This window comes from Aulonocara sp. 'chitande type north' Nkhata Bay, linkage group LG15 (genome assembly GCF_057382095.1).
Source record: "Aulonocara sp. 'chitande type north' Nkhata Bay isolate Kocher_YH1m ecotype deep benthic linkage group LG15, A_spYH_male_GT1.1, whole genome shotgun sequence".
NCBI classification, from domain to species: domain Eukaryota; kingdom Metazoa; phylum Chordata; class Actinopteri; order Cichliformes; family Cichlidae; genus Aulonocara; species Aulonocara sp. 'chitande type north' Nkhata Bay.
Window position 1 is genome coordinate 8997496 of NC_141358.1, and position 12218 is coordinate 9009713.

The window sequence follows — 12218 nt, forward strand, 5'->3', positions numbered from 1 at the left end:
GACAATGTATATGTAAATAGTTAATGCAATACTTTTCAAATTCAAATTTTATTTGTCACACACACAACCATACACAGTACGACACGTGGTGAAATGCTTATTGCTGTGCAATGCCCGACCATTACCGTAAATGATTTACATATTTACAGATTACTACAAAATTTGCAGATTTTAACTTAGAAATTTACAGTTAAAATGTGCAAATAACAGTTTACGTAAGAAATTATGAATAAAAAGAAATGAGAGGAGTCCATTGTTGGGATGGGAGAGGTCCATCATAATCTTCCTGGCTTTAGTCTTGCACTGCTTGGTGTAGATGGACAGCAGGTCAGGAAGCTCTGATTGAATGATGAGTTCAGCCGAGCGCACCACTCTTTGCAGATCTTGTCTGTCCTGCTTGGTGCCGTTCCCAAACCAGGTGCAGATGTTTCCCGTCAGGACGCTCTTGATGGTGCAGGAGCAGAAGTTCTTAAGCACCCTCAGTAGCAGGTGGAAGTCTCCAAGTCTTCTGAGGAAGAAGAGACTTTTGTTAAACTCTGCAAATTAAAGCTGAAACATTTAATATCATTATTTTTTTTTCAATTGCCATAGACCTCGGTGTGATGCTTCCCGGCATAAAAACAGAAAGCGGCCTAGCCCAGAGTCAGTCTCCTCTGCAGACAGGCCTCAGCTACAGCCCCGGCTTTACCACACCTCAGCCTGGACAGACTGCCTACTCCCCCTATCCAATGCCAGGTCTGTTTATAACACAGCCTTTTATTTAACTTAAACATTTTTGGTTTTTAAGTTCTTGCTAAAGGGGGGTTAATTTCTGAACAGGTTCCAGTTTCACTCCTTCCTCAGGCCTCTACACCACCAACAACTCAGTGTCCAACCCCGCCAACTACACTGCCACACAGCAGGTACGACCGCATGCATTTGTGAACACAGGTTGGTCTATCATACGAAGCTAATGTGTTAGCTCTTTGTTGTCATTTAATGTGATTATCTTATAATGCTGTCTCCAAAGCAGAAAGACAGAAAGAAAGGGAAAAAAGGATCCGAATTTCATATTAGTTGCATTAGGATTTCAGACCAGAAATGGTTTTCCAGGCATGCTCCCACGCAGTTTTCATCATCACAATGCAACCTTGCAACAGGGAAAATTCTGGGAGAGAAACAGACAATTAGTCTTTGTGAAAGAGTGTTATGGTCTGAATATTTCTCTATGTCCATATGATGAATTGCATTGTGGTAGTAAAAATGCTTAAAGGGGGATTTTAATGTCTCACTATGATAGATGTGGCTGTTTACAGGAAGAAAGTCAAGGTTTGGCCCATGTGGGTGGATTAAGGGGGAATATAGTGTGTGCGTATGTGTGTGTACTTGTATTACTCATGTTGTGGGGACATAAATCTTTTTAAACAGTCACACTGTGGGGACCTGCCTCTCTTTTGGGGACAAAGAAGCAAGATCCAGTTGCATGAATTGCAACATTTAAGTTGGTTTAAGGTTAGGGTTAATCTTGTTGGGTAAGCAAAGTAAAGTTGAAGTCATGGTTAGTCTCCGGGAAACAAATGCAAGTCAAAGTAAAAATCTCTATGTAGAAACAAGCTTACTTTCTATGACTCTGTTGCGTTTACATTTTTCCTTTACCCCTTTTGATACTTCAGAGCGTGCGCACAAGTGTTGCACTGTATGACTACACACCAACTGTGCCTTCTTATTGTGTGTGGCTTTGTTTAAGGACTTCTGGAGATGGATGTAGTGACAGGTTTAGAGAGCTGACTCATAAAAAACGTCCATCTCCACTGGGTCTGTAAAAAGCAGCAGCACGAGGTTTTAATTGTTTCAGAGATATAAAATACAGAAAGGCAGGGACAAAAGATTAGAGACATGAGAGGGAACACTTGTAAAATCTATCCTCAGAAGTCAGACTGGTCCTTTCAGGAAAACCTCTCCGTCTCCCTGTTTCTTTTTGTTTGCTTGGTATGTCTTTGCGTGCTCATAATTCTTGTTATTTTCCGCAGGATTATCCCTCATATACGACATTTGGCCAAAACCAGTATGCTCAGTATTATTCCACCTCCCCTTACGGGACGTACATGACCTCCAACAACGTGGATGGCACCGGTTCCACAGCAGCCTACCAGCTGCAAGATCCCACCCCCGCCATAACCGGACAGGCTGCTGAACTTCACCCAGGTTTGTGTTAACATGGGCATAGTTTAGAAAGAAGCAGTCGAATTACCAACACCACACCCCGGCTCTAACTTCATAAATATGCAAACAAATGTCAAAAGAATTTTTCACCACTTCTGATTGCGGTTTCATAATCCTGTTTCCACAGTTTTAAGTTAACCGAGTTCAAAGCCCTCTTTCTACGATGATGAAGCACAGGAAGTAACTTTAGACTGTAGCCATAGTTACCTGGCATTGCGCTGGCTAATTGGAGAATCGACATGTGTTTACATTAGCGTCCGAGACTTTGATTAGAGACAAGTCACGTTAAATATTGCACTTTGGTGGGCAAGCCGGAGGAGAAAGTGGGAAGCAAGAAGGACTTAAACTGCACACTTGTGCTCAGGAATATGGATTCGTGTTCGGCTTTTCGTTTTTTCCATATTATTATTTGGTTTATTTTGGCTGTAATTCAGGAAGCCTGATTAAAGGAGCTTATCATTCTTCCTGTCACTAGCTCTTTTTCTTCCGCTGGCTTTCTCACTTTTTCTCTTTCGCTCTTTGTCCAGGAGTGTCTTTTTTTATTTTATCACCAACTTTTTCTTGTGTGTGAGTATCTTTATCCACCCCCCCCCCCCCCCACCCCCCCTTTCACTCTCTCCACCCCCCCTCCCTTTTTCTCCCTGATTGAGACATAATAATATGCGAGCCGAAGCTCAGAGTCTGGTTCTAGTTACCGCGCAGCAGTGGGAGCATATGGCGTTAGGAAAGTGTGCGTGTGTGTGTGTTTGAGCCTTTGGGAGCATTCCCATGTATTCTCCTCAAGAAAATTGTATGTACTGTATCTTAGCAAGAAGCATCACATTACCTAACCTAACTAATTTATTGCACACTTCAATCTTCCCACTCCCCTGTTAAATCTTTGCATGTGCACGCTGTCATGAATCAGTCAGAATACCGGTGGTACTTTTGTTTAGGTTTCTTGGTAGCCTTTAAGTTGATCCGTCATGCCAATTACCTTGAATTATTAAACCTGACAACATGGCTTATTACTGTACAGGGTTTGAATTATTGCTTCTCCTGAAGTGGCTACAACTCCAGAGCACCTGTGGGATCACCTCAAACCACATCATTAGTGCTGCTTTTAATGGAGTGACTTTAGTTTGTGATTGCTTGTGCAGTTTAAGACAGATATTTGATCACATGTAAATTTAAAATGTTTCAAAAGCCCTGTGTGTGTTTATATACACTCTCAGGGGACTTTGATACAGTGCAGAGCCCTTCCACACCCATCAAAGAGCTGGATGACAGAGCCTGCCGGAGTGGGGGGTCTAAGTCTCGGGGCAGGGGCCGCAAGAACAACCCCTCCCCTCCTCCTGATAGTGACCTGGAGGTAAGAGACTAGAAAACATACACTGAGAGCACCGAGATTACTGAATGAATGCTCCCTTCAATTCTCCATGGACACATGGTATTTTCTTTGATCTTTGTCCATTTTCTTTACTTTAGTCTCCAAATTCAATCAAGCAGAAGCTATTAGAGTCATTGTCATTGTCAATACAGGCCTGAATGTATATATTGGCCCTTATTTGCTAATATGCATATATGTAAAACAAAACAAAAAAGTGTAGATTCTATATTAACAGCAGATTTATAAAATCTGTACACCGGACTATTTTATTTGTACTACTGCGCATTATATTAGTAAATCAAACTGTGAAACAGCAGGGTTGTGCAATCTGCATCCTGCTCCGTCCCAGTTTCTCTATATAAGGAAGCATTTACCGTTAGATGGAATTAGATTAGATGGCAGGGGGAAAAAAGAAAGAAGTGGTGACAGCGTTGTGAGAGTTGAGCTTGCATCTCTAAAGCAAGAAAGCAGGAGACAGACTGAAGAAACTGAAACAATCGCGTCCAAAGACGGGGACAGAAAAGGCGCCCTCTTCATAAAGCGAGGCTCCGGCTGAAATAACAGAGGTTTAGAATATTGTTTCTCCTGAGAACGCTCACTGTGGCTCAGGTTTGGACATCAAAGCTGATGTGAAAAAAAGGCTAACAGAATATAAGAAAAAGAAGAAAACAGATGGACGACAAGGAGAACATGATCTGTCAGCCTGTGATGAGAAACTCATTAAAAATAAATAAAAAGCACCAGTGGGATAGTGCCAAGATATTAGACTGTAGGTGATGACATCCAGCAATAATAGAAGTCATTTTTAATGGAAGACCAGATATTTTAAGATAAGAGAAAAGGAATGCTGGGATATGTTTAAGTAAACACTTTAAAGTCTGCATCTTTATATCTCCTACTTTGTTTTCTTTACATACAATTTAATTTTAGGTTAAATCCGACTGTAATTCTGAGCATTTTATTGATTTATGGTGTTTTTGAAAGCAGTAAATAATAACCAATAGGCAATAATAGTAGTATAATAATCATGCTATCATCTTACTATAATGATGTAGCCTATGTTTGTCTGTTTCCTAACTCCACCTAGACAATCATAATATTTTCATGTACAGATTCACTTCTACATTTGTTCATGAAGTGTAAGTAAATTCAGGAATGAAAATGTTGATAAATCAGAACATTTGTACTTAATAAATAAATGTACTTATTAAATAAGGGCCATTTGTAAAATCAGAAGAATAGACTCAAATTTCTTGCATTGTGTCTTTTTTGTTGTGATGTGCAGAGGGTGTTTGTTTGGGATCTGGATGAGACGATTATTGTCTTCCATTCTCTGCTCACAGGCTCCTATGCACAAAAATATGGCAAGGTAAGACTGTTTTACTGTGTTTACTTGCTACGTTAAGTTTACTGTTCGTAAAGCTTCTATATGTATCTACGCTTGACTGCCCATTGGATTCACGAGCAATGAACCTTCACATCGTGCCAGATTTAAAGCTTAAGCATCAGTTTGACTACTAACACAACTCGTAATAGATCATCCATAATAACTGAGCCATCGAGAGGAGGGCCTAATCTTGAACTTTACAAAAGGTGGGCATGAAAATAAAGCCAGTGTTGTTTCTTGAACCTTCAACTCCCCAAGTGAGTCTATTCATGTGGATACTCATTTAAAAAATCTGGTACAGAAAGAAAACGAAAATTGTTACAGTACAACAGGAGGTAAACTCACCCAGTTAAGTGATGACACCTAATGTTACGCATTATTAGAGGTGTGGCGTGTTGGTGCTGACACCAGCAGCTGCACCCAGCAGCTGTCTGCTAAGCTGCACCTCAGCTATGTAACGCAGCCCTAAGTACACCAAATGATTCGATAGTTTGTGGAGCTAGCTTTAGCAGCAATAACTTGTTAAATTGTTTGATGTCCACAGCACTTAAGTGGCGTTTAGATCTGGACTTTGATTGCCTTGTTTGTTTGTTTGTTTTTTCTTTTTCCTTTTTCTGTCATTCTGTTGTCGATTTGCTGCTGTGCTTGAGGTCATTGTCCTTTTTGTGACCCAATTTGGGCCAGCTTTAGCTGCTAGACACATGGCCTCAAATTTTACTCCAGAACACTTTAGTATACAGAGCGGTTCATGGTCAACTCGATGATTGCAAGGTGCCGAGGTCCTGTAGCTGCAAAACAAACCCAAATCATCACCTTGTGTAACCGCTGTGGCAGACAGTTGGTATGAGGCATTTGTGCTGATATTCTGTGTTTGATTTTCTCTAAACATCACACATTATGGCCACACATCTCCACTTTGGTCTCGTCTGTTCAAAGGACATTGTTCTAAAAGTTCCTGTGGTTTGTTCAGAAGCAACTTTACATCCCTAAATTCTGCCTCCATGTTCACCCTGCCCGGGAGCCTTTCTTCTGGTAACATTTCCAAGCTAGCAATTCTTGTTCAGTATTTTTTCTAATTGCATTGTCATGAGCATTTAGTATGCTACCACAGACCTGTAAAGTCTAAGATGTAGCTCTTGGGGTTTTGGCTATTTGTCTGAACATTTCACGGTATAACTTTAAGGTGAATTTGCTGGGGAGATTTGGGCACACCTGAATGATCTGCACTATTAAACAGCTAAAATTCCTGCTGTTATAAGGGCGCTCACACTTGCTGCATAGTTAATCAAGGGTATACTTACTCTCTTGAAGAAAATATATGGTGGTGGTTTACTGTTCAGGCTACTGTGCCCTGTGGTGTAGTGAGGTGTGGAGCTTTTTTTTGGTGGTACATGGCCACATTCTGAAAACACATCCCACCTCTTCTTATTTACAGGTGGAAAATAACGTTAAATGCTAGGTTAAATTTTAGCTTTGAAAGTTAATGTTTTCTTGAAAAGATAGATTAAAATTGGTAAGTTACCATAAATTGGTAAATTATATAATGTAGTGAGGATCTATCAGTGAAGCAGATTTTTAGGGACCAATACTCCACCTTCATACACCATCTCTGAAACCAGAGTTTCCATCCTTACTTTGATTTTCACAATGAGCACGCAAAGTGAATAAGCTTCATTTGTCTCTGTAGATTTTTCAAAATGACATCAGCCACTTCAGGAATGTTACGGTCAATTTGGGATGATAATCTAATGGATTATAAAACAAGTCTTTAAATTGCCAATGCTTTCTTTAATTGAATGATAATTTAATGTGCTAATTTCTTACTTGGGCTGATGTTTATTCCGCTTTTCTCTGTGAACTTATTTGGTGGTCTCTCCTTCTCCCATAACAGCATCCCTGTTTATAGTTCCCTTTATTTTAATAAAAAATGTTCTTGGAACTGATCTGTGGTCGTCCCGCGTAGCCAAGGCTGCAGATTTTTATTGGGTGATGTCGTTTCCTGTGGGCACCGGCGTGGCCACCAACCTGCCTGTACGGACTTTGCATCATAAATCCGTTCTGATATTGCTGTTTGGCAGTCGAACAAAAGCTGGCACAGCGTACGCACAATTTGGAGCCCGACTTGCATTGAGCCATAGGAGCCCAGGCTTTTTACAAATAGGGTTTGCAGGCATTGATGTGCTTCCTAGTTGTTCTGCATTTGTGGACTTTAAGGTTTGGCAATTGGGATTTAATGGGCATAAGACAGGCCCTGGTGAGTTGTAAAATGCCATGTTTAGAGCGAGGGCACACGTGGTCTTGATGGATAATTCAGCCTCTTTGTGTTGTATTTTCTGTAGAGAAGCACTGAATTGAATGGTAATATCAAGAAGTGAGGTTTTGCATTTGTCTTGACTTGCAAACTAGTGAATTAGATGTTTCCAAGAACTCAAATCGGGGTTTAATGTACCCTCTCATAGCACGCCACGTCAGATTACCCGCATGGCTCATGACAACTGGCAAATCATCGGCATTAAAAAAAAAAAGGATATGCCTCCTAATATTTGCCTGAAAATATTTGCGAGAGAATTTTTTTCACCTCGTTTTCTGCCGCTGCCCTTGAGAAATATAGCAGCAGCTGTGTCTGTTCACACCTCACCCAAAATAGTGTTTACACTATTAACATAGAAACCACAAGACCTAAGTGCCCCTCTCATGGAGCTTTGAGGATACAGCTGCTCCAAATGATGTTTTGCCTTTTTGTCAATACAAGCATAGACGTCTTTATCGCACAAGCCAATCTCACTCTCTGTTTCTTACTATACTTAGTATGCTGCTCACATCATGAGGAAGTGTTGAGTTTCCAGAGCTTAAGTGATACCAGCGAAGGTGAAGAGTGCATCTGGATTTTTGTGCAGTAATATTATAATAGTTATTTAGCAATAACAAGTAGGAGTTATTGACTTTTGTATGTGCGTAGAATATAGCCAGTGATGAGTCATAGTGGAGATTTAACAGATGCTCTTCAATCTCTGTCGTTCACTGTGTGTCAGAGATAACAAATTTCAGTAACATGTGTTGTTATGGTACAGAACTCATAAGTATATGTGGTGACAGTTTTGATTAAATGAAAAAGACTTTAGGCGATCGTCCTCAGTCTTCCTCACCGTTAGCAAATTTCTGATTTAAGATGCACATCCTTTTGCACTTTCTGACATTCATGAATGCCGCCAGTTTCTCTCGCTTTCCGTGCCTGAGCACCTCGCCTGCTCACTTTCGCTCTCCTTCCTGTTAGTTTCTTTCTATTCTGGTCGTCTGACAGCGTCAGCGAATCGTGCGGCAAGCTGTCGACCCTTGCTGACCTATCACAGATGATAGTTTTTGCAGCTGAGCGCTAGCCTGGCAGTGCAGGCCGCGTTCTCCAGAACGCCCGCACACACACACACACACACACACACACATAGACACACACAAACCATTCACACACCACATACACTCCAGGCATCTCCCTTTGAGGGCACCTACAATTTGCAACACACACACATGGAGGGACACAATCTTGCTCTCTCCCCCCCCTCAAAACGTAAGGAATGCTGATGGGACAGAACAAGTGCAACCTGTCTGTCAGCGTCTGCAGTGATGAGCGGAACGTACCAAGTATACAAATAGGGGTTTGTTGAGGGTGGGGGGTCTAAAATGGTTTTTGAGGTGGAAGTAAGTATTAACTCTGGAAATTTGTTGTCATGTTGATGTCATGATGATGTTATCTTCCTCTTCTCTTAGGACCCTCCCATGGCGGTAACACTGGGTCTGAGGATGGAAGAGATGATCTTCAACTTGGCTGACACACACTTATTTTTTAATGACCTGGAGGTGAGTCACAGCTGTTAACATTGTCAACAGTTTTTGCTCCGTCTTTAGCTTTTGCACAAAGCGTAATGTTGAGAATGTCATTGTTCCACTGATTTGATATACACACCTTATCATACACCAGCTTGGACTGAGCAAACGGTAGGGCACATCACTGTCAAAATTCGTGCTCACAGTCACATCTAAAGCCAATTTCCAATCAACAGTTATCTTAACTTTTGACTTTTAAGTTAATACATCGTCTTCTCGTTTATCTGTATTTGTTTCTCTATTGTTTTCTCTTGTTCTTAACTAATTGTGAAGCACTTTGGTCAACTCTGTTGCTTTTAAATGTGCTATAGGAATAAAATCTGAATAGAACTGAATTGAATTAACATAATGACTTTGGGCTGTGGGAGGAAGCCTGAGGTCCAAACCATTACCCAGTTAGATACAACTGCTGCCCTCTAGTGGTGAAAATGAAGTTAACATACTGTAAATGTCACAACATGTCTATATTCTATCTTCGGCACATTGTGCTTGCAATAATTGTTATTTTTATGTGTATCTGTATACAGGAATGTGATCAGGTGCATATTGATGACGTGTCATCAGATGACAATGGCCAGGACTTAAGGTGATTATTTAAAAATTAACTTTTGTGTAAAGTTGTAGTATTCATTCATTTCTGTAGATCATATATTCAGATAAACATTAACAACATTTGTCCAGTTTGTGTTTTAATATTAACTTGATGACTAAAATTTTAAAAGTATGTAGATGATACTTAACTGCATTCTTACAAATAAATGCTTGCCGTTGTGTTTGTGATACCAATACCAAAATACAAATAACCATCTTGTTTTTTTTTCTACCAGAGCAGATTTCCAAATAAAACATATTATTATTATTGACAGTACTTACAGTTTTGCAACTGATGGCTTCCATGCAGCTGCAACCAGCGCAAACCTGTGCCTGGCTACGGGCGTCCGCGGTGGAGTCGACTGGATGAGGAAACTGGCCTTCCGCTACCGACGAGTCAAAGAGTTGTATAGCACGTACAAAAACAATGTGGGGGGTAAGCCAATCAGAATAGACTCAGAACGGAGTTGAAAATGAGTTTTACTTTAGTTAAACTCTACAGGAGTTGAAATGTTCTAAAATTATATTCACACTCTGTCTGGGAAAGGGGGGAGCATTCAGTCCTGATCATCTATTAGATGTTAAAAAACTGTTTTGTTTTGGGGGGGGTTAACTTTGTATAGGACTATTTAAATATTAAAGTTAATTAATAACAGAATAGAAGAATAGAATAGTCCCTTGCTGTCACAGGGAACACTGTGCAATGAAATAGTGGAACAGTATAGACACAGATACAAATACAGCAAATACAGCTTATTTTTTAATGCTCAAATAAAATTGGAGTGCATTGTAGAGTGCTTATAGAGTAAAGAAGTTGGTGCTGTGTTTTAGGTCTGCTGGGTCCTGCTAAGAGAGACGCCTGGCTGCAGCTCAGAGCTGAGGTGGAAGCTCTGACTGACTCCTGGCTCACCCACGCACTCAAGTCCCTGTCCATAATCAGCTCCAGGTGCCACTTTCCATTTTATTTCCACGATTTACACAGATGGCAATGTCTCTTCTAGTCCTCTCTTCCTTTGATTTCCGTGGTTAAGAGTTAGGGTTGGACCTGAGCACCAGTGGACACTAGAGGCACTCGGGAATCTATTCATGCATTTACCTACCCACCTCCACTGTGCATAATATGGCCTATTCTTTCTCTTTGTCCCTCAGGAGTAACTGTGTAAATGTGTTGGTGACCACAACACAGCTCATACCAGCGCTGGCCAAAGTTCTCTTATATAGTCTGGGATCTGTTTTTCCTATTGAGAACATTTACAGTGCAACAAAAATAGGTAAGCACACGTAAACACACGCATCTGTACACAGTCCATGAATTTAAAACAAAGACTAAATTAATGATTTCATTCATGGACTGAATTAAATAATACAATATATTATGGAATAGAAGTCATAAAATAGTAACTGGATAGATACAGTACTGTGCAAAAGACTTGAGTCACTCCTCATATCTTTGTTTTTCTAGGAAAATGGGAAATAGGTGCAATGATTTATTAAAACATGCGTAAACACACACGGGAAAACAGTCCATTTGTACAATTCACACAAGTTTGAAAGTCAGTGTTTAATATGACCACTTTTATACACAGCCTGGACTCTCTTATTTAGGCTTTCTGGTAGATTCCTTGAGCAGTCATCAGGAATAGTTCTCCAGGCTTCTTAAAGACATTCAAATCTCCCCCTCTCCGTCAATAGAGTGTGTGTGTGTGTGGGTGTTTTAAATCCAGGTATGCTTTTACTGCATCCTTTCCTTTTTTTATGCTTGAATGACTCATAGGTCAGTGTTAAGATGTTAAATGGCTTAACAAGCAAAAAAATCATCCCTGTGAAAATGATCAGATATAAGAACTCGACTGAAAATGATGAAAAAGCTGCAAAAAATAAATAAATATCGAGACCATTGCTAAACAAACTGCAAGCTAATCTGGATAGATAGAAGCAAGTAAGGGGTGACTCAAGACTAATTTAAACGTGTGCTCTTATACTACTAATGTCAATGATTTTGATTGAAAGGGAAGATGATCTTTTTGAGGTGGATGACGTCACACAATCCGAAACACAGCTCCACCCAGCAGATGTTTCATTTGCCACATTAGGCGAAGTCACCTGTGTGGGTGTTGAGTGTCTTTAGTATGACTTACTTATCCCCACACTTACAGTATTCTTCCAGCATTATATCCGCACTCAGCTCGTGCGTTCCCGATCTGGCCTCGACACACATGTCGCTCAGGCTGCACGTCTACACTCTGAACGGACTCTAACCTCAGCTGGTTGTGACAGTGTACCGCAACCATGGCCAGTGCTGACTTATTGAAGAGTGGAAACAAAACAACTCAGACTGGGGTTTGGGTAGAAAGATACAACACTCAGGAAATGTATGTGTCTGTCACTATGTGATATGCCTTGATTCAAACAGATGTAACAATCTGATATCTTTAAAAACTAGTGTTTAAGGTCAGATGCCACGCCACTTCTGGGTACGCTATTTTTAACTATTAAATCACTAGACACCATCTTGTGTGTTTGTGTGTGTGTTCACTTCACCCTAGTACGCACAGCTCTACCTCTTCCTGTGTTTTATTTCAATCTAAACAAAGGAAAAACCTGTGAAAGCCATTTGTTTGTCTCCAGGCAAAGAAAGCTGTTTTGAGCGTATAGTCTCCCGCTTTGGCACAAACATTACATATGTTGTGATTGGCGATGGAAAGGATGAAGAGCATGCCGCCAGCCAGGTAAACAAATGACACCTGAACTTTGACCCCTCTGACCATGTGACCCTCCTTCCTCCCCCTT

General features: G+C 40.6%; 1 protein-coding gene across 8 annotated transcripts in view; it reads left to right on the forward strand.

Annotated features, from left to right (window-relative positions):
- Positions 1-12218, forward strand: part of eya4 (EYA transcriptional coactivator and phosphatase 4) — a 50389-nt gene that overhangs the window by 33994 nt on the left and 4177 nt on the right. For 5 of the 8 annotated variants that reach the window (XM_086263861.1, XM_086263864.1, XM_086263858.1 and 2 more), the window contains 10 exons: positions 592-735; positions 820-902; positions 2010-2184; positions 3417-3553; positions 4857-4940; positions 8721-8810; positions 9365-9423; positions 9704-9864; positions 10260-10374; positions 10578-10699. In XM_086263861.1, the coding sequence (XP_086119987.1) occupies positions 592-735; positions 820-902; positions 2010-2184; positions 3417-3553; positions 4857-4940; positions 8721-8810; positions 9365-9423; positions 9704-9864; positions 10260-10374; positions 10578-10699 (1170 nt within the window). Of the gene's footprint in view, positions 1-591; positions 736-819; positions 903-2009; positions 2185-3416; positions 3554-4856; positions 4941-8720; positions 8811-9364; positions 9424-9703; positions 9865-10259; positions 10375-10577; positions 10700-12056; positions 12158-12218 lie in introns of all 8 variants that reach the window. The other 3 variants (XR_015125013.1, XM_086263862.1, XM_086263863.1) reach the window with 1 other exon arrangement.